The sequence below is a fragment of the Drosophila ficusphila genome, unplaced genomic scaffold (genome assembly GCF_018152265.1).
Source record: "Drosophila ficusphila isolate 14025-0441.05 unplaced genomic scaffold, ASM1815226v1 contig_106, whole genome shotgun sequence".
Taxonomy (NCBI): domain Eukaryota; kingdom Metazoa; phylum Arthropoda; class Insecta; order Diptera; family Drosophilidae; genus Drosophila; species Drosophila ficusphila.
Window position 1 is genome coordinate 6,128,022 of NW_025063993.1, and position 27,549 is coordinate 6,155,570.

Genomic DNA, 27,549 nt, shown 5'->3' on the forward strand with positions numbered 1-27,549 from the left:
TTTAACTTAAAACATTACCGAAAGTAATAAGATAGTTTATTTACCTTAAGTTTCCTGTTCACTTCGCTTACTTTTGTATAAACGCGCTATATTTTAAACAATTCATTATTCACTCACTGCTCACTTGGTCACTTTGTTTTGTGATAAGCATCGTGCAGCGGCGGCGAATTTTGGTTGTGTTTTTAAACAATTATTGCGCATATAAAGAGACGGTTACAAAAATTAAATAATACAAAATTTAGTCAGTATTGTTTGTTAACACCTCAGAACAGCCAAAATGTCGTTTCTACTAAAAGCAGCCGCCACAGCCCGTCAAATCGTTCATAAGGTTTCCCAAACATATGTTCCGAACACTTCAGAAAAGAGAAGTTGTGGGTTGACCTTTGTCTTTCTTTGTTTATCTTTCAATAACAGGTTCCCGTACGCCAGCTGAATCTCTTGGAATTCCAGAGCAAGGATCTCCTGCAGAAATATGGAGTCGCTATCCAGCAATTCAAGGTTTTGGATAACTCCAAGGCCGATGCAGAAGTGGTAAAGACTTTTGGTAAGCAGACCGGCATGGTAGCCGGTGTTTATGTAATCTCTGGGCTAATTGATGTTAAATTGATGTTTTTCAGAGTGTCCGGAATATGTGGTGAAGGCGCAGATTCTTGCCGGTGGACGTGGTAAGGGAACTTTTGACAACGGATTCAAGGGCGGTGTGCATATCACTTCAAAGTAAGCTATAAAATTGTCTGTTTTGGTACTCAAATTAAAATTTTTTTCAGTCGATATTGCTGCATTAATAAAATTTTATTTAATAACACAAAATATTATAAAATAGATACCCTTAAACTTTGAAACATTTTAATTGAAGACTAACTAACTATCATAATATAAATCTATTAACTTTAATTTAATTTTCCATTTGAGTTATGTTTGTGGAACCCGAAGCAGACCTTTAAAACACAATTGATAAGGCGAGCTAATGTTATTGTACTTTCGGCAGCAAGAGCGAGGTGCTTACGCTTACCAAGCAGATGATAGGAAACCGGCTGATAACAAAGCAAACGCCCAAATCGGGGATTCTGGTCAACAAAGTTATGGTGGCACGTAGTATCAACATCACGCGGGAGACCTATCTGTGCATCTTGCTGGATCGCGAGCACAATGGACCTGTGTTGATTGCCTCCCCGGCTGGAGGCATGGATATCGAGGCGGTGGCCGAGGAAACCCCTGAGAAAATTAAGACTGTTCCTCTGAACATTGACGAGCCCATTCCGGAGGCAACTCTCTTGAAAGTGGCCAAGTTTCTGGAGTTCAAGGGAGATTCCGTGAAGCGTTGTGCCGAGGAAATTCAGAAACTCTACACTCTCTTCAAGGCCGTGGATGCCGTTCAGATCGAGATCAATCCTCTGGCGGAGACTGATAAAGGCGAAGTCATCTCGGTTGATGCCAAGCTCAACTTTGATGATAATGCCCAGTTCCGTCAGAAAGATATCTTCTCCATGGATGTCACCGAGGAGGAATCTGATCCTCGTGAAGTGGAGGCCTCCAAATATAATCTGAATTACGTCGCCATGGATGGCAACATCGGGTGTCTGGTTAATGGCGCTGGTTTGGCCATGGCCACCATGGACATCATCAAGCTAAATGGCGGTGAGCCAGCCAATTTCCTAGATGTCGGAGGTGGCGTAAAGGAAGATCAGGTGGCCAAGGCCTTTGAGATCCTCACCGCCGACCCGAAAGTCAAGGGTATATTGGTTAATGTGTTTGGCGGCATTGTGAATTGCGCTACCATTGCTAATGGAATTGTGGCTGCCTCCAAGAAATTGCAACTGAACGTTCCGTTGGTCGTGCGATTGGAGGGCACCAACGTAAATCAGGCCCGCGAAATCCTGAAGAATTCCGGTCTACCTATTCAAACAGCAAGCGACTTGGATGATGCCGCCCACAAGGCTGTAGCTGCCCTTAATTAGAGGGAGAAAAGAGAAAATGTCTTCCAGATTATCACGACGCACATTAGCATTTACGATGTTTAGGCCTTTTAAATATAAGTTTTTATGGACAATATAACTAGAACTTGTTATATTTTAAAGTCAGTGTTTTATTGGGTTTTTTTTTTTAACTTGGATTTTGATAACCACCCACACAATATGCTAGTACATCTTAAAAAGTGGAGAAAATCCAAGTTTTAAAAAATAAAAGTTTTAATTTAAATCTGTGGCGCCCCAGTTGAAGAGCCACCTGGCGTTGAGTATTGAAGCTGGACTGCGATATTTTTCGTGAGTCCCCTCTAAAATAATATTAATTAATTAATTTACCTTTTTTAAACTATTACAGGACATTAAAATAAGACTACAATACAATACAGTAAATGTTAATTTAAGTGACATTTATTTATTATAATACCTAATTAGCGTCGCCCACATGCGTCTACTATCTACCCAATAACAGAGCTCGGCTCTGTAATGTTGCCCGTGTAACCCTGCTTGCTATCGATAGCCAGCTTGAGTAACTTCGATAGTCAGTCCACACCCAAACAGCCAGCAAACCAAACAAACAATTCTCCAGGAATCCAACGAAATTCACACAGAATTTCCAGACCAAAGGATGCAAAAATCATCCCATTTTGCACGCGAAGATTCCCAGGAGCACCTGCCCACATCTCATACCCAAAATATCCACACCGTGAACATGAAGAGGCGCACATTATCGGGAAGCTGTGGCGTTGGAGTCTTCGTGTTTGCATTTGCCTTCATTGTGATTGCATTTGCAACGCCTAGTTGGTTGGTCAGCGATTACCGCATCACGGGCGCCAAGCTGGACCGCCTGGGATTGTGGGTACACTGCTTCCGATCCTTACCGGATGTGAATGACGACAGCCAAAGGAGGTTCTTCGTGGGCTGCCGCTGGGTTTACGATCCATTTACCACGGGCTACGACGAGATCCGGGGATTCCTGCTGCCCGGCTTCATGATAGCCACTCAGTTCTTCTACACCCTGGCTTTTATCGGAATGTTATTGGCTGCCATTGGAGTCCTAGTGTTCTTCCTCTGCGCTGGACCGGATCAAAAGCACTTTATAACCCTTATTCGGTCAGTGGGTTATGTGCTCTTGGGCGCCGGAGTAAGCGCGGCCATTGCGGTGATAGTTTTCGCCGGATTCGGCAATCGCAATGGCTGGATGCCGGAGCACGCGAACAATTGGTTTGGCTGGTCCTTTGTCCTGGCCTGTGTGGGTACAGTGTTCACCCTGGTGGCAGCTACACTGTTCCTCAGCGAGGCCCACGTTCAGCACAGGAAGCGAATCCAGTTCAAAGAGTCGCAAACGCGATTTGAACTCGTGCGCGGATAGTCGCCGGTGAGTACTTGGACATATTCAAGTCAGGGTCAGTGGTTTTACCTTCTTGCATTGTCTCTTTCAGACGAGGTTACTAGCACACGTGCACCAAGGGAATCGAAGAAACAACAAAAACAACAAGCAAATTAAGAGGAGAACAACGCAAAAGCATTCCGTCCCCACGAAAAATTCTCACCCTTAACGTTACAGTCGAACTTCTCTAAAACCAAACTTTTCAAATCGAAATTTTCATAGGTAAATTATTTTTTTTTAGCGAATAATTTAAAAAGCAGTTAACCTAATCTTCAAAGGTTTCATAGCATACTTTTGGACAACTTTTAAAATGTCTCAAAAGATTTTTAAAGAAACTCCCATGAGGTAAAATATTAAACAACAAATTTTATCTAGGATTATATTATAAAATCAAACCAAGGGTTCTTTTACAAAAAATAACAACAATTTGAGCAGGAAGTGGTTAACCAACTAAATGACAATAGGTGTGACAAAATATTAAGTCGTAATTCTCACAGCAGTTCAAGGTAGAGAAGTTCGACTGTAGAAATAGTTTTTAGTTAAAAAAGTTTATGCAATTGACAACCGCAACGCACTGCATCACACGCTTACAGTTCTTGGTACTTATTAATCATCCATCCAATCGAGCAGATCAGTTCCAAACGAAGACTGAGTGATTTACCGAATGAAACCCACATATTATCACAGCTTTCATCAAACGAAGACGCTCAACCAAATGACTCATGTTCATGTAAAGTATTCTACTGAATTTGCATACCAATTTTCGCTCAATTAACGCCCATAGACAACCGCCGTCCCCCTCAACAATTGTGTCTTTTATTTTTGTTTGCAAAGTCGCAGGCTAGTTGTAACTAGCAACGAAATATTACACTCGTGCCTTAATTAGAGAGAACTATTTTGGTGTAGTTCATAGTGCCTAAAACAACTTATTGTTAAATACCTGATTGACCGACCTGCGATTAACCCCAAAAGAACCAATTGGATTGCATAAACTTCTGCTAAGCTAGTGCCTTAGTTAAGAGACCCAGAGAAGGTTAAGCGAATTCCGTCCTTTATCTATAAGACATTAACATTCCCTTTTGTACTCGAATATTGCGCACATAAATACCTTCTTTTAAAGGTAATAATTAGGTCTTTAATAGTATTTGTCATTTATCCGTCCTTTTGCACAAAACTTGTATTTGTAACATGTTCTAAACCAAGAATTTAGCAATGTATTAAAAAGCAATACGAACGTCTTTTACCCCCAATATACAAGAACATTTGTAACATTTTTATGTACAAACGACTTTTAGCTAAAGCGAAGAATAATAAAGTTTTTATTGTATACAACAGCTGAAAGCAAGTTTTAAGCGGGTTCAAGGCGGATTGGGGTCCAAACTAAAAACCAAAACAATGAATCTCCTCCCAAGTAACTTTGGCGTGCATTCGAGTTAGTTTTCCCATGGTGTTTGCATTTTGGGAAAACCAAACAAACTTTTTGTTGTAAGCTTTTGTAGCAGCTGAGGCAACGAGTCGGATATGCATCAGTTTACTGGAGTAACAATTGATATACCAGCGGATTGTGGGCTGCACCATGTGTCAACCCAACGATTTCGAAGTTATCTTTTTGTGTTAACATTTTTTGGGTTGAATAATAATCGTTAATGATTGATGAAATAATGGTATCAGAAAAAAGGGTACGAATGGCATTGAACTGGCAGTTCTTATTGTTATATTGTTTGCTCAAAACGACACAGCTTAACTACATTTTAATACGAGTAAACATTGTTTAAAATCTTTTATAAAGCTTCAAACTTAAAACAAATAAGTTCATTGATATAATTTTATTAAGAAAATTTAAGCTTATAAAAGGTATAGGTTAAAAATAAAAAAGTAAATTAATTTAAATAATATTATTAAAATAAAAAAGTAAATTAATTTAAATAATATTATTAAGAGGCTACCTTTAGTATGTCTATGGTATAAGAAATGGATACACTTGATTAATGGTGCATTTAGACGCTATGGATAAAATATTTGATCTGCGAAGGCTTTACGACCTTTCCATCGTTCCGAAAACCCACAAAGCTATTAGATCATTTTGTCAACAATATCTGGCTTGACTCAGTGGGGCACTTAAAAAGTCTTTTAAATGGTAACCATAACCAAGAGAAATATACTAATTTATCTGGCTTATAAAGGCATAATTAGTGGAACAGGTGGTAAGATATATTGATCGGTAAAAAAAACCCCACCCACGATTTTGAGACCCGACTTGGCAATGACATTCGGAGAAAAGACAGAAAGAAAAATGGATCTTTAAAGCGATTGTGAGGACTTGCTGAAGCGTGAAATCTGAACGAAGATAGTTCGGATTGATGGATGGATTAGCGTGCACATTCGCCACAGATCTGATTAGCGAAAAACGAACTCGATTCAAACCGGATGCCCCAAGCCTTATGACTGACTTGAATCGAACGGCCTTGGCTGAAAACTGCACAAAAATATGTGCTAAACGCAAATTTATTTACGGATTTTATTATGCCCACCATATCGAGAGTGAGGAACCTCGATGTCTCCAGTTTCGGTGACCTCACTTGCCGTTAGGCTGCCAAACAAATCGGCTTATTTCACTTATTACACGGAACGGATTAAGAATTTTGAAATAACGCGGCTTTAGCTAACTGACTGTGTGCGAAAATTGTCGAGTTTTCGCTGCTCGGATTTCTTGCTCGGGCTCAGGGTTCTTCTGCTTTGCATTCGAGTTTGATTGACGGACAGCTTTAAAATCCCCTTTGGGAGCAGTTCGTTGATTGCAAGTGATTTAAGAGACAGGGTAATTATAAAATATTCATGGGAAATTAACGTGGACAAAAAGTAATAATTATATATAATGTGGCTTAAGTATATGTCTTACTTAATTTATACATGAATTCATCACAAATGACTTTAAAACAATATATTAATTTAATACATTTTATTAAAAGAATAATCAAAACGAAGGAGAATACATTTTTGCTTAATTTGTTTAAAGAGGTTTCAAGATTTTCCATTTGCATAAAATGTTGCCATCACAACATACAGTAGAACATGATGAGAAGAACCAGAGTCTGAAGTTGATAGCGTGCTCGCGTCGAGGCTTCATTAACAAAAGGCAATATACCTGTTCTTTGGTGGTGGCCAGAGATTAATTGCCAACGCTTTGGTCACAAAGAAACATTTTGCATAATAATTTCAATCAAACTGAGCGTCAATGAACGCTTATACACATTGAAATTAAAAGTTGTCGGAGGTATTTATTTTTTTGGGGGATAAGAAAACCTCACATTGAAACCGAGAGTTCGGGCCTGCGATTACGCAAAGGTCTCAAAAATAAACTGTTTATAAGAAATAAGCAAAGCCATTAGATTGATTACTATTTGCCACACGCAAACTTTCCTCAAAACCGCTCTTTTTTTTGAAGTTTTGTTAGTGCTGCTGGTCATCTATAAATATTGATTGGGTCCGTGAAGGTCGGGTATAGTCTGGGCTCATTAAAACTTTATGGGCATGTCGATTTTATTTTATTTTCAAAATAGAACAACTTTTATGGCATTTTACACAAATTGGGCTGAAGCATTTTGAATGACTTCTGCTGGATTAACTTGTCCAGTTAATTGGATTCATCAATTTTAAGAGCTTTCCTTTATGGAATTCTGATCTTAGGTGTTTATAATTTTAAAGCTAAAGGAAGAACTGTACGTAGAATCTATAGGTTTGTTTGTTGGTTTGTGGCTTCTACTGACGTGGTTAATTAATGGGGAATTTATTTGAATTCTTGTTTTGGGTATTTCAGTGTGTGTCCTAAACAAGATTAGCATGCGTATAAAAGTTTCATAAGACTTGCACAAAGCCAGATTTCATCATGAATATGCAATCGGGCTGGAACATTTCTTTATGGAGTTGAATGAATTTCATTGTCTGGTTTATTTAAAATGGGGTTCTCTGAAGCGAAACGAATGTTTGGCAAGGTATTTAATTCTGGGTTTGAAAAATCAACAAACTTTAAGATTGATACCGTATATGTGCAAATTTATTTAAAAAGTTCTCCCCGAAATGAAAGTAAAAGACTTTCTCTCAAAATTCTGAGTTTTTTCGTCTCTTTTGTCTTTGCTGTCGCAGACTTTTGTTGAAAGTAAAAGCATTTTAAGCAGATTAGCATTTCTGAAAAATGTCTTTTGGCAAGCAAATGGTATTCTGTTTTCACATTAGCCCGTATCATATGTCAAAAAAATGCCCGGCTTGTCAGGTGAAAAGTCAGTTCCAAAAATAAATTATCACCGACTTATAGACCACCCGCAAAGCCAACCATTCAAAGTTTCACCTCTTATTTGACACCACCTAAAGAATAAGTATACGAGACGTGCGTCAGCAAGTTCCTTGAACTTCACACAGTTACCTAAAATAGAGGAACGTGGCAGGCGGCTGAGACAGTTTGGTGGCTTTTAGTTTAACGCGATGCTTAGTTATTATAGAATATTATATCACAGCATAACCAGTATCCTCCGGCTGTCCATATTCGCGCGGCCCAAGATATTATCATTCAAATGGCCCGGCCTGGGAGTTCACTAGTGGCCAATCCGGACTAGCAACGTTTGCGTCACCAAAATAGTGCTGAGCCATCAGATCATTAGATATGCTTCTGGAGGAGATGACACTAGGTGGTTTCGGATGACCACAGAACCGGAGACAATGCCATAACTTTTATGTAAAAGACACTTCATAACACTTTCAGATAAGAAACTTGTCCGAAATATGAAAGAAAAGTCCGCTCAACACTCAATGCCTACCTAGAACAAGTCCAGGCTCTTAAATTAACTGAAATTTAAATTCTAATTTATGCACACACATTTTGGCTAACTGAAATCAGCCGAATTTTGGCAAATAAAACAAGCTACCAAACGAACTCCGATTAAAATCAACAACAATAGAGAATGTGGTTTTCTCGTCCGCCCATCGTAAAAGTTCAGTTGTTTGCGCCCGTTCTCGATTGGTTTTTGAATTTGTATATTTTGAACGATTTTTTTATGATCTGATTTAAAGTGAGCTTTGTGTGCTAATGACAAACTTGAGAATGGAACAAAGTTACCTAATTGAATTATTTCTATGCTAATTTGCGTTTTTCCTTTTCCAAAAAGATAATAAAGTGTGTTGTCTTGTTTTATGTATATGTGGATTTTTGCTCCCCATTAATATCAAAATGTGACACATGAGCTTTCGAGCCCACAACCGCCTCTTAAATGTTGTTTAATTTAAATTCCTCCTTTACTTTAGTTTAAATAAATCTTTGCTTTTATTTGTGCGAAGCTTCAATGCCACCGATTTTAGTTTCTTTCGTAGGTTTTTTGTTTTATCTTTAATTCCATTTCGGTTGAGTTTGGGCTTGTATTTCCTGGCCAGAAAATATTTGAGCGAACGCATTATATATCGATAAATCACAAGAGATAAAGAATCTAAATTAGCAGGTGAGGCGTGTGAGGGGTGTCTTATGAGGTTTAAACATTCAAATTGGTGGGATCTAAGTGTCGGAATCCTCACGCTATGTTTTCGTAAACAACCATTAAACTTTATATGGCCTAATAGTTTAAACTTGAGCTGGGTTTCTTTTTTTTAACTTGACCACTTAAAGTGGCGGCTTATTTTCATATGAGCTTAATTTGGTGTCATAATTCAAACAAATGTCGCGCTTATAAATTAATAAATATTTATAATTTTAATGCCCGGTGATTTTTCAGAAGGCTTAGGCAAATATTAGATCACTGTATAAGACAACATTGGACAAAGTGTATCTCTAGTTTACTAAGCACCCAAAACGGAAGTATGAATTCAAATTCACTTTGTGGATGCATATAAATTTCGCTTGGTGTTGACAGTCAACGAAACAAAAGTGTATTGATTGATTGCAACAAGGTGAAGGAAATTTGTTTGCAGTTTTGTCTGACCATGTTAGACCTTGGCTCTTGCTCCACCCGCTCAAGAGGCCCCCTCTTCCACGAAATTAACGCCAATACATGGAGTTTAATGTTCTCTCAGTGTTCGGCCACAATTCGTATGCAAATGATTTGTTTAGCTGTTACCAGATGCTACTACAACCTCTACCTTGGCCAAACAAGTTCTTGGGGTCTGATATCATTGATAAGATGGCCAAGCGGATTATGTTTCTGGCCAAATGCCTAAGACAATTGCGAGCTGTCACTTTGCCAGACCCGGTCGTCATTTGTCTTGGCATTATTTCAACTTTTAATTGGCCGCGAATTCTTTTCAAGTCTCGTGAATTTCTCACGTATTGTGCGACGACCAGGGCTTTGAACAGAAGCGGATTTAAGATAACGGGGTTAGGGCATATTGATTATTTATATTGAAATATGTACATTGAAATACCTTAAGATCAATAACTTATAAAATATAGTCTTAATGTATTATTTAAAGCTGTATAATAAAATTTAAATTACAAAAAAAAAAAACGTTTATGTTCCCGCATTTAAGTGAATCCGCTCCTGTTTTGGCCAAAAATCACACCATAGCTATGGTGTATAGCCTATGCATAGGCCTGTTATTCTTTTGATTATTACAAATTTGACTAATGCATTTTTAATGAAACGTCTCAAGTGACATCATTCGAAATTGGTTCGTCTAGAAATACAAAAGTTCAAGAACCCGTCAGTGCCTAAATATAAAGATGTATTCGCTTTCAAGAAATGCCAAAAGAATTTAATGAAATAATTACGAAATTATTCCCAAGTCTCTCAGCTGCCATTAACTCTGCGCAAATTGCGAACGGATGTAAATGTATCTTTGCGTCTGCATCTGTGACGCATCCAAAAAGTACGCCATGCCTTTCACTTTTGTACGCTTCGAGAAACCTATCCTTTCAACAAGAGCCTGACATTAAAGGATTACAGGGGCGTTCTTTTTTTTAATCAAAAAATTAAAGTCATACGATATGGCCGGAAATGGCGGGAGAACATCGAGAGGGGCGGATGATCAGGATTCCATGGTTGATTTATATTTGGGATCCAGATTGCACAAGGGCAACGTGGCAGAGTCATTCAACTCCGGTTACATAAGCATCGATGCGTGCCTCCGAAGACGGAAACAGCTGCCGGCTAGAGATATATGTATGCACTTTAGTATCAGATATGTGAAGGTCGTCGAATGCAACATGCAACATGCATGGCCAGGGATCAAGGGACTTCCTCCATCTCGGCGCATCGTCATCTCATCGAGTTGACTCACAGGCCCGTTGACTTTTGGCATTTTGTCAGAGAGGCTGAAACAAATTTGATTTTGGTAGGCTTTCCCAATTTGGTGCTTAACGTATTCAGTGTACCACAAAAATGTTGGCCATTGCGTAGCTCACTCGCCTCGGATTCTTTGTTTCGGATGAAATATTGATCTTAGGTTAAAGTTGCTCACTTCTTGTTGCTTTTCTCATATCGAACTTGAATTGGGCTTGTTAAAAGTGTATCTCAAATGCGATATTTCTATTTATATACTTGATTTCTTGATAGTTTCGCTAGCTTATGAATTTGATTAACTAAAACTTAACTTGTTTTGCGACTGATGATAGCTAAAAGTTTTTCGTTTTGGGGTTTTGTTCTCTTAAAGGTCGTTAAAAAAGACTCATGTATTGTGTGACTCGTTGTGGTCATAAAAATTATATTTTGTGTGGGCTAAAAGTTTGCAAAACGAAAAAAATATATGTATATATTTATTTAAATTCCACAGAGCTCGAATTTGGATAAAACACAATTTAAATATGTAAAATTTCTTTGTGCTTTGTCAGACTTTTACTGGGCCCACTTGCTGTTTTAAGGCTTATCTCAAAATTATGTTTAATAATTTACTGAAAATGAAACTCTGTCAAAAATGCATTTACATATGAAATAAAATTAAAGCAAAACAAAAGCGACGACTTTTAAATGTTTCATTTCGATTTTTCTTTTTGCGGTCAGCTTGAAGATGCAAAAACTGAGCAAAAAATTTAATAATGCTTGAGAATGTTGAAGGCTTTAGAGGATGTACCCTGATTACTAAGCGATGTCAAGGTCATCACTTGTTGCTGGAGATATAAAAAGAATGCTAAGAATGCAATGGAGTGTTTGTCGGATTTTTGGTTTACCCGTGAGTCAACTAAATTCAGTTTTATTATGCACCCTTGCTCAATATTGCCGTTGGCACAATTTTAAATTTATATTTCTTAATTTTTAACTAAGCCCACGTGAACATATTTTACAAAAGGAGCCCCAGCTGCGTTGGACGGTTGCATGCTGAGATCACATTCGATTTCATTGGAATGTCCCTTATTAAAATTGGGTATATTACATTAATAACTAAACTTTAAGTCACTATTGTAAAAACACTTTTGTCTGCAAAATATATTCAAAATTATAAATTGTTCTTTTATTTATTCTTAAAGCTTCTAAATTAAGAAATTGGTTTTCAATAAATAGTTAAGGGTATTCAATTTTCGATTTCTACCCATTCATTTATTTTTGTTTTTATAGTCGAAAATACTTGTGCATTGTCTTCATTCAGTGGATTACGCCCTTGACTTAAGCGTTGTCATTAAATTCATCCTGTTTAATGTTCAAGAGCTGAAGAAGCTGATTATTTTCTGTGTCAATTGCTGCATTCAAGAGCAAGCCAAGTTTTTGCATTAAGCTGAAATTGTTTCCCCTTTTCTTGCAGTCAAGCCATTTAATCTGCAAAATTCGCTTAAATGTCAGCAACGCTTTAAGAAACAAATTCAGAAAAATTCAAGTTGAGAAACATTCTAAGTCTTGGCTAAGCGGATCATCAAACGGAAGTGTTTCGCAACTAAATGAAAAGGTGTTTGCTATGCGGCAAATGGATTAACAATCCTATCTGACATTGGATTCGTGATCTCAGAGATTAATTTCTTGGCTACTGTGTGAGTTCATTTCAAGATTTAGAAATAACTTTATTTTGGCTCATTTGTGATCAATAGCTGAAAAGCTATTTTAATTATGCCCCTTGCATACACAGGAAGAAAAATTAGTATATACGGAAACCATGCGCAAGCATCATAAAACCAAACTCGCCAGGTTTTTTTGCAGAGCTTTAATTAAATCAATAAACCATCTAAATAATTTTGAACAAAATATAAAACCTCAACGGCGGGAGCCAGAAAAAACAACATTCTATCTATCTATGTATAGCTAAAATATAGCTCTTCGATTAACGATAAAATTAAATCAAAATAAACACGAAAAACTCGAATTTTCAATTAAAGACAAAAAACGTTCTTTGAACAAACAAAAACTGAGGACAATAAAACATAAAAGAGAATAAATAAGATAAGAAAAAAATCAATCTTTAAATATTAATGAACCCAGAGAACCTGAAAGTGAACTTAAATTCTTGAGACACGCAAGCAGATCCTAGAGATTTCCGATCGAGAGAGAGAGAGAGAGAGGCCGACAAAATCGAAGAGAGTGTTTAATATATCAAGTATACGACCTGGGTATCCGATATTGGCTTAGTTCAAGCTCATCTCTCCGGCGCTTGGCCAAATAAATTAACGAATCCGGCGAAAAAAAGCAAACTCGTTCCACTCACACACTCACGCACTTTAAGCCAGGTCTCTGTGTTGGTTAGGAGCTGCTCTCAAGTACGATTTTTAGTCTTTTTGTGTCGAGTTTTTTTATTTCGCCTTTTTGTTTCGCGTCTGCCTCTGTTTATATGGCTAAGACCCGATGCGTTCATCTTCAGTTCGTCCACATCGGTCACCACGGTATGAGCTCTAGTTTAGGCTCCTAAAAGTAAATACTAAAAAACACCCTCACTTGTGATCAATGACAATCCCAGCCTCAAGCGAACTGTACTAATTGCAAGGATAAACAAGACGGAATTCTTTTCGAAATATCCCCGACTATATAGTGTGAAACTGTGCCCGACTGCGATCTAATCCAACTAAAATAAACATTTTCTTCTTTTCAAGATTGGAAAAGGGATAACTGAGTTTATTCCATTGGAAAATTAGAAATACCTAAATATTTACTGGCGTTTGTGTCAAAAAACCTAAAAATTCGTTGCAAAATGGCGCGTGCAGCTCTTTGCATGGTAAGTTTATTAATAAATAAAAAACATTGTTTTTAAAAATAAGAGGAGATTTAAAGTTTTTTTTAAAGCAATTTGCTTTAATTTGAGACATTTAAAATAAATTGATTTCTTCAGCGGGCAAGCAGCCACAAGTTAATTGTTACTTCATTTTTATATTTTGTAATATTTGAGGACGGCAATATCACTTAGCACTTAGCTAAAAATTATGTCAAACATGGAACACAAATGCAAATGTGTTGAATATGTCTGCTATGGTTGTTTGATTACAAACGAATAATGCAAGGCAACCGATTTGAAGGCTTTGAGTCACTAACTGCATATAGAATATTTTATGAGCTTAGACCCAGTAATTAATACGGAATTCCTCTTTTAACGACCGTTAACAAGTCTGGGTCGAATCATCACAATTTCGTTTAATTTGTTGTTTTATTTATTTGCCAAAGTTGGGGCTCGAACGCAACTTAGTGCCGGAAAAACAATAATAGTAGCCAACCGGCATTTTTCTGGGCAAACAAATACCGGCAATTTCGTAACGTTCCGATGCAAACGCAGGTACTTCTGTTTGTTTTACCGCACAACGCAAAAGCAAAAGTATTGCCCAGTTTTTATTTGACTGGAATTTGTTTTTTGCTGCTCACTCTACTGGATTTTATTGTTGTCATTTGGTATCGAATCGATATTCGTGAACTTTGTTGTTTTTAGTCGGAGAAGAAGACGCGTCAACTGACAAAAATGTGGTAGCAGGGAAAAACGCTAGCAATTTTGTTGTTTACCAAAAACAACGAATTTCTGGGTATTTAACTTGCTGGTAGAGTGAGAGTTAAATTTAAATTTTTGCGGATTTTGTTATTTTCTGCACACATGCAAATTCGATTTTTGTATCATTTGTCACTCTTTTTTTGTTGAAGGGAGCATTATATTATACGTGCGAAAGTTAAATTCATACTTATTCATGAGTCAAGGACTTGCTTCATTAGGAGATACTATCACAAGAAGGCGCTAATTTGATTATGGCCAAAATATTCTTAGATAATTTCTTAGATAATACTCATCCAAAGCCGTTAATTGTTTTTTTGCTTGTGACTGCTCTTTTTGCGGTTTTACGAGCGCACAAATTCCCCTAAGGTGCCAAAATGATGCTTTAAGTGAGCTGCGATATTATCTCGGCTTGGGATAGAAAAATGATTTCAGTCTCGGGCGCTGTCACCTGCCAAAATGCCTCCATTACTTTGACCCGTTCCTTCTTGGTCTTTTGGGGTTAAGCTTTGGGTTTCGGAATTTATCACCACAGCCAGCGGCTTAAGTCTCTGTTTCGGCCAAGATATTCTGCCAGACACGTACTCAAACAAAAAAAAAGTAGCAGTCGGGGGAGAAAAATATTGTTAATGCCCAGCGGCGAACGTTGACAGGGCATCTCATCTTGGCCCACAATTCTTTTTATTATAAATTTGTTCTCAACTTTGGTTGTGCGGAATTTTAAAGAGTGTGCGGAATTTTTTTCACGCTTTCGGGTAGTGCAGTTTGAAGAGATTTAATCTCTCAGTAGGCAAGTTGAGTCATAAAATGGAGTAGCAAAAGTCGAGTGTGGCATGACAAGCAGTTGGCTTCTGGCTTATAGGCAATTGAAATAAATTGCGGCATTTATTCGGTTGTAAAATAGAGCGTTAAGTGTGTTCAATGAATAGTTAACAATTTACAGTTAACGGAAGCGAAGGGGAAATGAAAATAGAATAGAAGTAGGGTAAATAAATCCGCAATTAATCCGCAACATTGTGATTAAAAGCTACCTGAACCAATATAACTTATTTTTTCGGGAAAAAGCTAATATGTGTGCCAAAGTTTGTTGGCTCTAAGAAAATAACCCTAATGAACTTTTTTCTGAACTAGGCAGAGATTCTGCCCAGAACAACCTTACATAAGAGTTCAGGGAACTTTATTGACTCCCATTCACTTTTATAGCTCATCGGCTTTGCTATTCCTTCTACTCGCCGCCTGACTTTCGATATTTGAGGCCCAGAAGGTATTGTGTCGCATTAATTTATGATTCGCCTTTGTTGGCTTACGTCTATGGCAAATTTTAATATGGAATCTGGTCGGAGGGAAAGAGATCGGTGTATCTATAATACAAAATCAAGAAATGCAAATTAAGTCGCGATAGCTTGTCAGCGATTAGACAATCGCCAAAGGCGGCAGCTATGGAGATATATGGAGGCGATAATAGAGGAAGTCTGGTTTAAGTAAAAACGAAAACGTTATACCAAAAGTATTTATTAAGCCTCAGCAAAATGCCAAAAGTTGAAAGTAAAAGTTTTTAACAATAAAATGATGTCACTCGCGATGTGCGAGCGTGCCAAGCCCAACGGTTTATTTTTTAATTGCTTTAATAAATCAGAACAAGTCGCCTGGAAGTTCACTGACAGCCCAAAAGTTAATGAGCTACATTCAGTGGACAAATTCTCAGCTTTGTCTGAGATCAACCGGGCTAATTTCTTTGTCTATCGATGATGACCGAAATCATTAGCACTGTTCCGCTCTCAAAGAATTTTAGATGCGGCGCTAATTAAATTCGAGTCTGGATTAACTGGAAAATCCAAACCGAAAAGGCCATCGCCCACAGCTGGTTAGACTTGTTTCCCCGATTTTATCGTTCGAATCAAAAATGATTTTTTGGCCACGAAGTTTGCCAGGTTCTAGTCACACCCTTTGTTACTGGGGGGATTTTTGTTGCCGGGTAGGCTTATTATAAATGTTTGCTAGGCATTTCGATTGTCATCTCTTTATCTCTTACTTTATGTAAATGTTTGTGGGAAGGTTTGTGGGCATGGTGAAACAAGCATTTCACAATTCCCCAAAAATGTTTCGTTGAAAAGAAATTTCACAATTCCCTGCAGACCGAAACTGCATCCCGAAAAAAGTTGTCATCGATTAAGGTCGTCGCCGCCTTACAGTCAGTTGCATTTCGATTCGTCTCATAATAAAAACAACATACACATTTTCTTGTTTAATTTATTGGCCGCCGGCAAAAGATCGACCTTGAAAAGTATAAATACTTACACAAAAAAAGTTTCGCTCCAACCGCCAAAGGGCAAAAGCAGTCAAGAAACTTGAGCGAAAAGTGTGGGGATGACTAAACCGGTTACTTTTCGGATGACTATAATGATCATGATGATTATGAAGATTATGATGAAGATGAAGATGACGGCGTACACGAAATCATGTAAGCAACATCAGAAACAAGCGTCTTGTGCGTGCGAATAACTCGATTAATAAATGGCTGGCTGTGAGTTATGCAAAAGATTTCAAGATTCATTGGCTTATTGTGCATAGTGGTAGCACCCATACTGGTAGTACCCATAGAACGCTTTGGTTCTCAAGGCGTAACTGTGCGTTTTTTGGGTCACAACGTCAGTCTGCACTTGGTTTGCATGATCTATGCGACTTGGAGTTGATTTACTGCATTCGCAGCTCGAAATTCGCGTCTTCGCACTTCTTTTATGACCCACGTCTGCATACATCAATTTTGGCCCACATTCGTTAGTTGGCTTTTTCGCATTTAATTGATTGGCAATTGATGTGCGGCTTTGTGCAGCGATCAGCAGCTCGAAAGCGGGCTTGGCTGCCCCTTCACTCAATTTGAGAGCTTAATTACCCATAACAAATGAATTTGTCAGATTTTTGGGCCAACCCAGTTTGGGGATCAGGGCAAAGTTTTGTAAGAAAAAAATTAACAAAAAGAAAATTGTTAAAGAAAAAGATTTATTGCTTTGAGAAACGATTTTCAGTGAATCATGCACTCACAATTTCTAATTACTTTGCGGATTATATGGTCCCATAAAATTATTTTATGCACTTCGTTGACAGTTTATTAGCTCTTTCCCCACTTTTGCAACAAAAGTAAACGCAATCAATCAATCCATCACTCTTTCCGCGTTGTCAACGAACACAGTTTTTCTTGACTTTAACTAAAGGAAAAACTTCCTCAATATGTTAGTTCCCATAAGTGAAAGACAAAGTTTTTTGGATTCCAAACGTAATCAATTTCCAAAAGAAGTTAAAAATCAATAAGGAAAGATCAAAATAATGAAAACTTTTGTATAACATTATTAACCAGCTGGTTTACTTTGACTTTAATGGCGAGCACGCAATGTAAAATTGAAAAAGAGAGAAAAGGGAATAAAAAATGATTTTATTTATGAAAAACTTGGCCTAAGGCTTGGCAATGTGGGTGAGATGGAAGCGACCTCCGTTGTCAGCAGCTGCTAGATATCACGGCATAATAAATTAAAAACAGAAATGTATTTTTTATGGACTCCGAAATTCGTATCCATAATTTCTGTGTTATTGATTAGTGGTGGAGATTTTGGAGCAGGCGATTTGGCAACAATTTAAACTTGAAGATATGCCAATCAAAAGACAGTTATCCAAAGAGCCACCGATTTGCATTAATGAGATTTAATATTTCTGTCTTTGGAATCTCTACTCCGATCCGATCCGTTCGATGGCCGCGATAGGCAAATAAATTTGTTTTATGAGAAATACATTTGTTTTGCCGCTGCCATTTTCGGTTTCCTTCACATGGTTTGGTTTCCACTTTGTTTGCACCCACAAAGAGCCAAAGACGCAAAATTATTGACCTTATCGCAGCTATTGAAATATGGAATCTATGGCGGGTGTTAACCATTAAATGCCATTGTTGCCCATTTAATTACTTCAATCCCTCCTTAACCTTAAGACAAACACACCCTCGTCGAAGATATGGCGGCTCAATTTGGGCTATGAACAAATCTATCATATCACAAACGAATTGATTATTTAGCATAATGCGAAGGTCATTTCCCGCACCTGCCTTTTTCTTAGTTTACGAACCAAGCGACACATTTAAGAAGTGTGACTTGATTTATGAATTCTATATTAGGATGTGGTTAAAATAAATACTTCGTAAAAGAACTCGTTTTCATAAGGAAGTATTGACGATGCCGGAACTTGGCTTGATTATATTAATTCTATGGGCAATTTATGCAAATTAATAAACGAAACAATTTCGTAATCTCTGATATTCAGGCAGAGATCTTCGGCCAAAAAGATGATCCAACGATTATGTGGGACAGTGAAGAGCTGAAAAAAAAAACCTGATGCCATCGGTAATCGATTTGCTGCTGCCAGTCAGAATGCCAACGAATGCTTTTAAAACTAAGCTAATTGTCCATTACTGTCAGTGGCAGCCAACTAGTTTTTCTTCGACTGTGACAAATCTTGGGAAATTAGCATGTTCTGCCAAACCGAAGTTCAAATCCAGTTCCAGTTTGCTAAAAAGTCCGTCAACATTTGACGTGTGAGACAAGAATGCGCTGTTCGATTATTATGCCTTTGACATTTTGCCAGCAAAAATTTGTGAACGGTTTTTTACTTTTCGCTTTGGTTTCGAATTGAACCGGATCTAAATGGCTGCTGATTCGCTTGGGCCTGTCGGAGATGGAGATACACATAACCGAAAACGAGCTCGTGTTTTTGACTCATCTCTGGCCGCAGTATGCAAATTGAGACCGTCCAAGCAAAGACTCTAAAATCTCCAAGATATTACTAGCTCGGTGTGGGGGCGTGCCTTGAATGTGACAAATCTTTCGACAGCTGTAGTGTGCGTTGTTCGTTAGACAGTTTCATTAATCATTCTGTTTTTTCTTGCGCTTTTTCCAGGCCGTCGCTTGCATCTTGATGCAATGCGCCTACTCTGCAAAGTTCGATGAACAAAACCGTCGTCTGATTCTCGATATCGACGACCAAAAGACAACGAACCGTCAGTACTATTCGTCAAACGTTGACACAAGTAAGTGAACCCGTTTTGCAATTTTATCTACGTGTCTAAGCCGCTTGAACCCATCCCAAACATCCAAATAGTAAAACTAGTAAAAAACCCCAAATCCATTAATTATGTAAAAACCAATTGAATTTTGTACTGTTCATCCATTTTTGAAATGCCCCATCCATGCAGTTAGTTAGTTCTTGTTTTTGTTATTTATTTAGCGAATAAGTAGTTAAATTGACCAAACAATTGTTATCGTAGTTGTTAGTAGTACCTTAGTCGTAAGTATTTGTATCCCCTCCACCTCCCTGATAGTTCAACAAACTTACATTAATTAATCTATACCCCAAATCGAAACAACAACCAATTGTAGTACCCTTCTATACATATATATACATTTATATATATCTCCGTAGCAGCTTTACTAAACTCACCCAGTAGAAATCGTAGTATGCGTCGTAGCTATACTCAAATTGTAAATATATACACGCTCAACAATCAATCAACCATTTACCTATATCTCTCCCTCTCTCTCTCTTATTCTATGCTACTTTCTCTTTCTCTTACATATAAATTTACACTTCTTTCTACAGTTTTATGTAAGCATTGGTTCTTCAGTGGCCAAAGGTTCTACATGAAACCTCTTTAAAATGCTTCGCATACTCATAACTCTACCTCACCATCTCAAAATTGAATACTCCAACCAAAAAAAAAAAAAAAACAGATAAAAAGATAAAATAAAAACCCAACCAACAACAGCACACAACAAACACCAACATTTTCTTTACAAAAATATCATCTGATTAGGTTATTTGTGAAACTTTCAGTTACAGCGCCCTTTAAGAGATGTTAGATCACAGGCAGTTTAGTCGAGAGTTTTAGGGTTTTATATAAACACACCATTTACAGGTTTTCACAGCACTCCAAACAAAAAAAAACAAAATCCAATCCAAGCAAAGCACACAAAATCACACCAACAAAAACGTTATACTCTAAACATTACTCTTTCAAACCAACCCGAACCCCGAAAACCCCAAACCAAAAACCAATCCAAAACGACACGAACATGATCACCAACCAAAAGATGCCTATCGATATGGCTACGATGTCGGCAAGACCGGCAACTTCCATCACGAGACCCGCGGTCCCGATGGAGTCACCTACGGTTGCTACGGCCTCATCGATCCCTATCATCTGCTCCGCGCAACACACTACGTGGCCGATGCCCACGGTTACCGCACCGTGGAGCCGGAAAAGCCCGTGGAGACCTTCCCGCCTCATCTGTACAACGAGACCGACGGCGGTCCCTCGGAGCCGGGCATCCTGCTGCAGTGGGACGAACTCTACTTCCCCATCGGATGTGGAAAGTTCGCGAATGGCGCCCAACACGGCATTCCATTCTTCCTCGAAGATGTAAGGGTTGCAGGGGATTTTCCCTTTCTCCGGTTTTTGGTCGTTTCTAGGGATTGAGAAACTCTGAAAGGCACAGTACTTAACCTATATTAGGTTATTAACCTATATTAGGTTATAAGCTTTGCCTTTCTGGTAATACCATTCCAAAAGAAGGACCAAAATCGCCTGGAAGGGAACGCCTGTTAACCCGCCAAATGTATTTTCCAGTTCAAGACAAAGGGCCCTAGCACCAATGCCATCCCAGCGTTCTCCGCGAACAGTCTGGTGATCAAGGGCTCCGACCAGAAGAGTCTGCCCATCCACAAGCCGACGGGTCCGTTGGTGCCGCAGGGCACGGGAATCTTCGGCACGGACAAGGGTCATTCGGATCTCAGCCATCCCGGCGATCAGGCGCCGTCCTTCCATTCGGTGAACACCCTGCTACCGGGCAGCAATAGTGAGCAATGAGCTGATCGAGGGATCTGCGGATCGGAGACTGCAACGTTTGTGTCCTCTTTGTAGATGATGGCCAGTACGTGCCGGACAATAATCCCTATGTACATGTGATTGGAGCGAATGGCGGCAGTGGAGGCAATGGAGGCAGCGGAGGCAGCGGCTCGGGCGGCGGATTCGGTGGAAACGGAGGCTTTGGCGGAAACGGCGGCTTTGGAGGAGCCGGTGGCTTCGGACCCAATGGACCCAATGGACCCAACGGACCGGGTGGTCCCAATGGGCCGAAGGGTCCCAAGGGACCTCCGGGACCACCGGGACCACCTGGCGGTCTGGGTCCGGTCGGCGCGGGAGGAGGAGCCTCAGGAAAACCGGTCTACAGGGATGGCGATCGAACTGGCCTGGGCAGCGGTTCCGGAATCGGTTCCGGTGATCGCATCACCACCGGAAATGGTGGTGCTTACGGATCCGGTGATCGCATTTCCACCGGAAACGGTGGCGGAGTCGGTTCCGGCGATCGCATTGGCACCGGAAACGGCGGTGCCTACGGTTCCGGCGATCGCATCTCCACCGGAAACGGTGGTGCGTACGGCTCCGGCGATCGCATTACCACCGGAAACGGTGGTCGCTACAAGCCCGGAAACGGTGGTGCCGATGGCACCGGAACCGGAATCGGAAGCGGTTACGGAATCGATGCCAGTGGCCAGTTCCGCCCGGACAACACGGGAACCTACACGAGCACCTACACGCACACAGAGACCGGTTTTCCTGGGGCCATTCAGTATCATCCAGGTTAGCCCTCCAACGATTTATCTACGCTTGGAGAGCAAAAATTTGAACGAGCTGTGGATGGAGCCGATTTTTAAATGTACCCTCATACGAATTAACTAATTACGCCAATAGAAAAGGTTTTTACAGTGAATTAAAAAGCATTTTGAAGCGCGGTCAGTTCGTTCAAATTTTTCTTCTCAATTCTTTTAGCTCGTAAGATAGGAAATTTATCCTTACGTCTATTTTAAAATAATTTACTTAAACTTTAAAATATTTTAAGAACTTCTCGTTTACTTTCAGCCAAAAAGCAATGATCTCGCACCTAATTTCAATATTCTCTATAATTTTATTTTTCAAATTCCCAAAAACAAAAAGAACATACACACACATTTAAGCCAGGCAATGCTAGGGCACGTTTTTGATTTTTAGTTATCCTTTATCAGAGCACCTTTCCCAAGAGCGCACAATCCCGATCTATATAAATATATACCTCTATATCTCACTTTCTATCCCTTCTGCACCAAAAGTTATTTAAAAGAAAAGAAAAGATCACGAATCCTTTTCCTCAGCATGTTCAATTGGCTGAGATCTGTTCACAATTGTTATCACTCATGCTTGCACCGATTCCTCACTTACACACCCACCCACACACAGATACACCCACACAATGACACCCACACACAGAGAAAACACACATTTATTGTAAAATAATTACACGGCACATGAAAAAGTTGAAAACGCTTGAGCAATGACTATAAATCAACTCTTTAACTGCAACTAACAATACCTATGATTTATTTTAGTTTGGTTTTTGGTACTATATTCCTGATCCCCCGACTAAAAACCCATAGTTTAATACTAATTCCATTCTACTTGTTTGCTTTGTTGTTATGATTTTTGTTTTTTTGGTGTTGGCCTAGACCTTCTAGCATGTAACTCTATGTAATTACGTAGACCAGTTTTAATTATTTACCTAAATGTTTGTAGTTAATGTATTTTGTAAAATTAGTTATTAGCAGCTAGTATCTGTAAATGTAGTTAAATCGTGAGCATGTAGAGAGACCACATTTTACTGCACAGACTCTAATCGAATGATTTTTGCAATCTTCAAATCCACTATATAGATATCGGTAAATATAACGGTAACGGCGGTCGCTATAATGGTGAGTAAAGAGATTTAAAAAAAACTTTACGAGCAATTACTCATGTTCATTTGACTTTTGTGAATAGGTATTAACGATGGTCGGTATTATCACGATGATTCGGGCAAATATGTTCACGTTGAAGGCCCAACTGGACCACCGGCACCCCCATATGTCCACGTTGTTGGACCCGAAGGCGGATACGGTGGAAACGGCGGCGAGGGAGACGGCGGCGGCGTAGGCCCCGGCGGCCCAGGCGGACCTAAAGGACCTGGCGGTAGAATACTTCATTGATCCTTATCCTTAAAGAATATGTATGACAATGTCTTAACCGTTTTCTAGGCCCCAAGGGACCCAATGGACCTCCCGGACCCAAGGGACCTCCCGGCCCACCCGGACCACCTGGTAAGTGCTAAGGAAGTGCCCTATAATACGTCCGGTCTAACAATCTTATCAACTAGGACCTCCCGGACCTAAGGGACCCACTAAGCCTGGACCATTCGGACCTCCGGGACCACCCGGTAAGTTTTCAACTACCCCCACTAGATGAAGCTTTCCTTACAATATTATTTACATTTATTTAGGCCCACCTGGACCTGACCGTCCCGGACCTTATGGACCTCCCGGACCCCCGGCCCACCCGGACCCACTCGTCCCGGACCTCCCGGCCCACCTGGACCCACTCGTCCCGGACCTCCGGGCCCACCCGGACCCACTCGTCCTGGACCACCTGGACCCACCCGTCCCGGCCCACCAGGTAAGACATCTTATTAAAAAATTAAACCTTCTAACACAAAACTAAATGCATCGTGAATTGCAGCTCCTGGTCCCAACGATCCCCGTTACTCGGACAAGGAGACACCCGGCTATCTGCCACCAAACCAACCGGGTAAAATCTCGACACCACCTCCATCCTACTCACAAGTCATCAAAATTGAACCACCAAGCAAACCTCTTTTTACGCCCAATTACGAACACAACAATGATTTTGTTATTAAGAAAACGCCCACAACGACCAAGCCGCCACTAACCTATGTTCCTCCTTCTTTCCCAAACACTCCAAAACCCTATGTTCCCGTTCCCGTTCCACCTCAACCGCCATCCCAAAAAATAACCACGACGACGACGACGATCGTACAGCCAAAGGTCCCGGCTATCATTATTGAGAAGGATAAGCCAAATAAGAGCGTTACTTCACCGCCAGTGACAACGGGTAATATTGAAAAGCACACCTACCTACCACCACCACCACCGACACCGAAATACGTGACCAAGACCCCGACTCCGACTCCCACTCCGATTCCGACCTATTACGAACCCTCGACTCCGAGACCCTTCCAGAAGGTGGTGACCTCACCGCCGCAAATCCAATACCACACACCACAGGTTCCGAAAGTGGTGGTGCCGAAAGAACCCGTGACCGTTCCGTACAAGCCCGTGACCCGACCGCCACCAGTTTACGTTGAACCGAAAGTAACGCCACGTCCCTCTCCCCCATTGCATGTGCCATCGATCAGCGAACAGTCCTGTGTTTGTAACGCCGATAAGACGCACTCATCGAAAAGCACAACCACAACCACCACAACCACGAACTCCTATCCCAATCCCGCCTCCGTTGACTTTAACAAACAATTTTCCGGCTTCAATGGACAAGCAAACTTCGGCAGCATAATAAACGCCATGTCACTCACCCAATTGCCGGTGATTCCCCAAGCACCCGGACAGCCGGCCTTCTACCCGCCGGACAAGATCCCCAAGGGCGCCGTCATCGCGCTGATGCCCGTGGTGATCCTGCCGCAGGAGTACTATGCCAACTGCGACGAGAATTCCATTAACCAACACTCGAACATCGATCCCTTCCCGCTGGGCGTTCAGCCCGGCTCGTCCTTTAGCCTTCACTCGGTGCTGACGGGCTCAGCGCCCAAGGACCAGTGCATGTGCCCCTGCTCCTGCACCCAAAACCTGCCTGGACGACTGCACAAGAAACGCGAGGCCACCGAAGCCGAGGCTCCCAAGGAGGTCAAGGCTGAAAAGGAAGAGCCCAAGGCCGCCGCCTCCGAGGAGGTGAAAGTTCAGGTTGAACCAGTAGCTTCTCCCGCTGAGGTGGCTAAGGTCCTGGTCGATCCCATTCCAGCTGCCTCTGAAGAGTCTAAGGTCAAGGTTGAGCCCAAAGAGGTTAAGGCCGAGGTTGAGCCCAAGCCAGCCGCCTCCGAAGAGGTTAAAGCCCAGGTTGAGCCCAAGCCCGCGGCATCCGAAGAGGTCAAAGTACAGGCTGAACCAAAAGCAGCTGCCTCCGAAGAAGTCAAAGTGAAGGTTGAACCCGAAGAAGTAAAAGCTCCGGCTGAACCCAAGGCGACTAGCGAGACGAACTAAGACCAGGACATGAGAACCACGAACCCAATTCCCTTCCCAGATCCCGCTTAATTCCCATCCCAACCTCGATCCTACCTCCCAGCAAAAAAAAAAAACTAAACCTAGTCTAAGTGTTTTTAGTGTCTGCCAGGCAGGGCCAACCAGCATTTAAGAAGGTTAAATCGAACGGGGAGAGCCCAGTTAATGTGTTCGCTATCTTGTGTGTTATTCTCGAATTCGACGATTTTTGTATATTCATTCAGCAGTTTTGGTAAATGCACTCCAGACCGCCTGTCCACCACGAGTTTCGGAGCTCTCTAATATCTCTTTAAAACACTATTTGTAATCTAAAAGTTTCCTTTAAGAGAGCCCTGAGAATTGGCAAAAAAGAGAGAAAATTGTTTTGTGACATGTTGTTTATTATGCATTTATGTATGCTTTTTATTTTCTTATGATTTTGTTCAGTTTTATTTCTTTATGATTTTTTATCAACTTTAGTTCTTAGTTTATTTAATGTCTACCCTAATAATGATTGAGACGGAATAATGAATTGTTATGTCAAAAGAGAATTATTGAATAAAAAATTAAGAAACAAATCCAAACTGGTCTTTATTATTTAATTAAGAAGTCCTATGGAAATGGGTTATGCTGCGGGTTCCAAAAGCACTGTAAAGGTGCAACATTCGGACTCATTTGTATACATTTTTGGCTTCCTCTTAGCTTGAATTTTTTTGTGGTCCAGACTGGCGAAGCCAATCCAATTGTTTACAATACGTGAAAAGAAACACACGAACAAGAAGAAAACAATTTTAATTGAATGTTTGTGCAGATTTATTGCCAATTTGCAGTTTGTTTTCGTAACAAATTTAAACATTTTTATTTAACTGGAAAAGGAAATTAGTAAAAGGGGTGAAGACTTTAAAATACCTGCTGGTATTCAATTGTTTGATTAAAAGCAATTTAACTACTTTTCAGCTACATTGCTTGTCGACATTTTGTCAAGATTGAATATGTAAATTGTCGCCTCCAGCTTATTTTGCGTATCTTAGCCTCTATGCCCAAAAGTATACTCTCAACGGGGGAATATTTTTCTTCGGGGCTTCAATTGTTTTGACAACCGTTGAATAATAACCGACATTTATTAGCTATAACTATCTCTATTTCTAACAAAAATCTTTTTCCATAAATTTTGGTGATTTTGTTACGTGAAATGAGAGCTTCAATAACATTTTTGAGAAAACTTTTATATTTAGTACATATATGTTATTAATCAATTAGACAAGTCACAATTCCAAACATGAATTTTGCTGTCGAAATTCCCAAGCTCGGCCCAAAAAAAATATATGCTGACCTTGAGCGTTCTCAAAAAGCCTCAAATTCAAGAGCTATGCTAATATTTTGATAGCTGTTTCTATTTAGATTTTTAGGGCAATTCGTTCATCTTGGGGTAGTCAAATACTTTCTGTCGGGTCAGACAATTCGCGATTCAATTGCCAAAATGGGTATAAAAGCCGGAGCTGAGAACTCACTCAGCATCAAAAGCATATCAAACTACAATCAATTAGCAAATATGCAGTCCAACAAGATTTCCCTTCTGTTCTTTGGTAAGTTGGCTGACAAAGCCAGGATAAGGATAAATAAGTTATATAATTTAACCATTTTTAGGTGTCCTTGCCATTGTGATCGCTGTTTCCATGTCCGCGGAAGCTCAGGACAACGACGTGATTAGTGACCGTCGTTTTCGTTGGGAATTCTCGCACGATTCTGACGAGTCTGCCCATGATTTACAAGAGGATGATGCCGATCAATCTAATAATGGTGGCAAGCCAAGCGGACAAGATACTATAGAAATTATCGACGAGGAGTCCTGGGAGAGCGATCCTAAGAAATCTAAAGAAAGCGCATCAAATGAATCTTAAACAACATTTATATTTTTTAATATTTGTTTTTATAAATAGTAATTGTTTTTATGGAAAGGTAAAGAGAAAACCCAAAAAGTATGCTTCCAAAAAAATTATTGTATTTGTTTTTATGGCAAACAGTGTCAGCAATAAAAAATATTTATCAGGCAGGCTCCGGTTTTCACTTTTTTTTTCGTTTTCGTTTTTGGGCGAAAACGTACGTTTTCGTTTTAGGTGCTCCGGTTTTCACAAACTTTTTGTCATCGTTTCGTTATCGGAA

At 39.9% G+C, this 27,549-nt stretch overlaps 4 protein-coding genes across 9 annotated transcripts; all 4 read left to right on the top strand.

The window, feature by feature from the left end:
• Positions 1 to 124: 124 nt before the first annotated feature.
• On the top strand, positions 125 to 2,077 carry LOC108099944 (succinate--CoA ligase [GDP-forming] subunit beta, mitochondrial). The gene is made up of 4 exons (XM_017203619.1): positions 125 to 328; positions 415 to 544; positions 618 to 717; positions 989 to 2,077. Exons 1-4 carry the CDS (start codon positions 278 to 280, stop codon positions 1,956 to 1,958), a joined length of 1,251 nt encoding a protein of 416 aa, XP_017059108.1. The 5' UTR covers positions 125 to 277; the 3' UTR covers positions 1,959 to 2,077.
• Positions 2,078 to 2,499: 422 nt separating this feature from the next.
• On the top strand, positions 2,500 to 4,688 carry LOC108099954. The gene is made up of 2 exons (XM_017203633.1): positions 2,500 to 3,342; positions 3,407 to 4,688. The coding sequence occupies exon 1, from the start codon at positions 2,593 to 2,595 to the stop codon at positions 3,334 to 3,336; it is 744 nt and encodes a 247-aa protein (XP_017059122.1). The 5' UTR covers positions 2,500 to 2,592; the 3' UTR covers positions 3,337 to 3,342; positions 3,407 to 4,688.
• Positions 4,689 to 13,063: 8,375 nt separating this feature from the next.
• Positions 13,064 to 25,964, top strand: LOC108099941 (collagen alpha-1(I) chain). Of its 6 annotated transcripts, XM_017203617.2 has the most exons (14): positions 13,115 to 13,160; positions 13,340 to 13,461; positions 19,156 to 19,285; positions 20,346 to 20,674; positions 20,882 to 21,110; positions 21,176 to 21,895; positions 22,999 to 23,037; positions 23,105 to 23,293; positions 23,359 to 23,421; positions 23,478 to 23,537; positions 23,601 to 23,773; positions 23,837 to 23,905; positions 24,157 to 24,229; positions 24,534 to 24,789. In XM_017203617.2, exons 2-14 carry the CDS (start codon positions 13,438 to 13,440, stop codon positions 24,686 to 24,688), a joined length of 2,253 nt encoding a protein of 750 aa, XP_017059106.2. In that variant the 5' UTR covers positions 13,115 to 13,160; positions 13,340 to 13,437; the 3' UTR covers positions 24,689 to 24,789. The 6 variants fall into 6 exon arrangements, with proteins under 6 accessions (XP_043064373.1, XP_017059106.2, XP_043064368.1 ...); XM_043208438.1 differs by having other exon boundaries at positions 13,064 to 13,132; positions 24,157 to 25,964; XM_043208433.1 differs by having other exon boundaries at positions 24,157 to 25,964.
• Positions 25,965 to 26,918: 954 nt separating this feature from the next.
• LOC108099701 lies at positions 26,919 to 27,287 on the top strand. Its single transcript, XM_017203323.1, has 2 exons — positions 26,919 to 26,972; positions 27,034 to 27,287. Exons 1-2 carry the CDS (start codon positions 26,939 to 26,941, stop codon positions 27,285 to 27,287), a joined length of 288 nt encoding a protein of 95 aa, XP_017058812.1. The 5' UTR covers positions 26,919 to 26,938.
• The last annotated feature ends 262 nt before the right edge of the window (positions 27,288 to 27,549 follow it).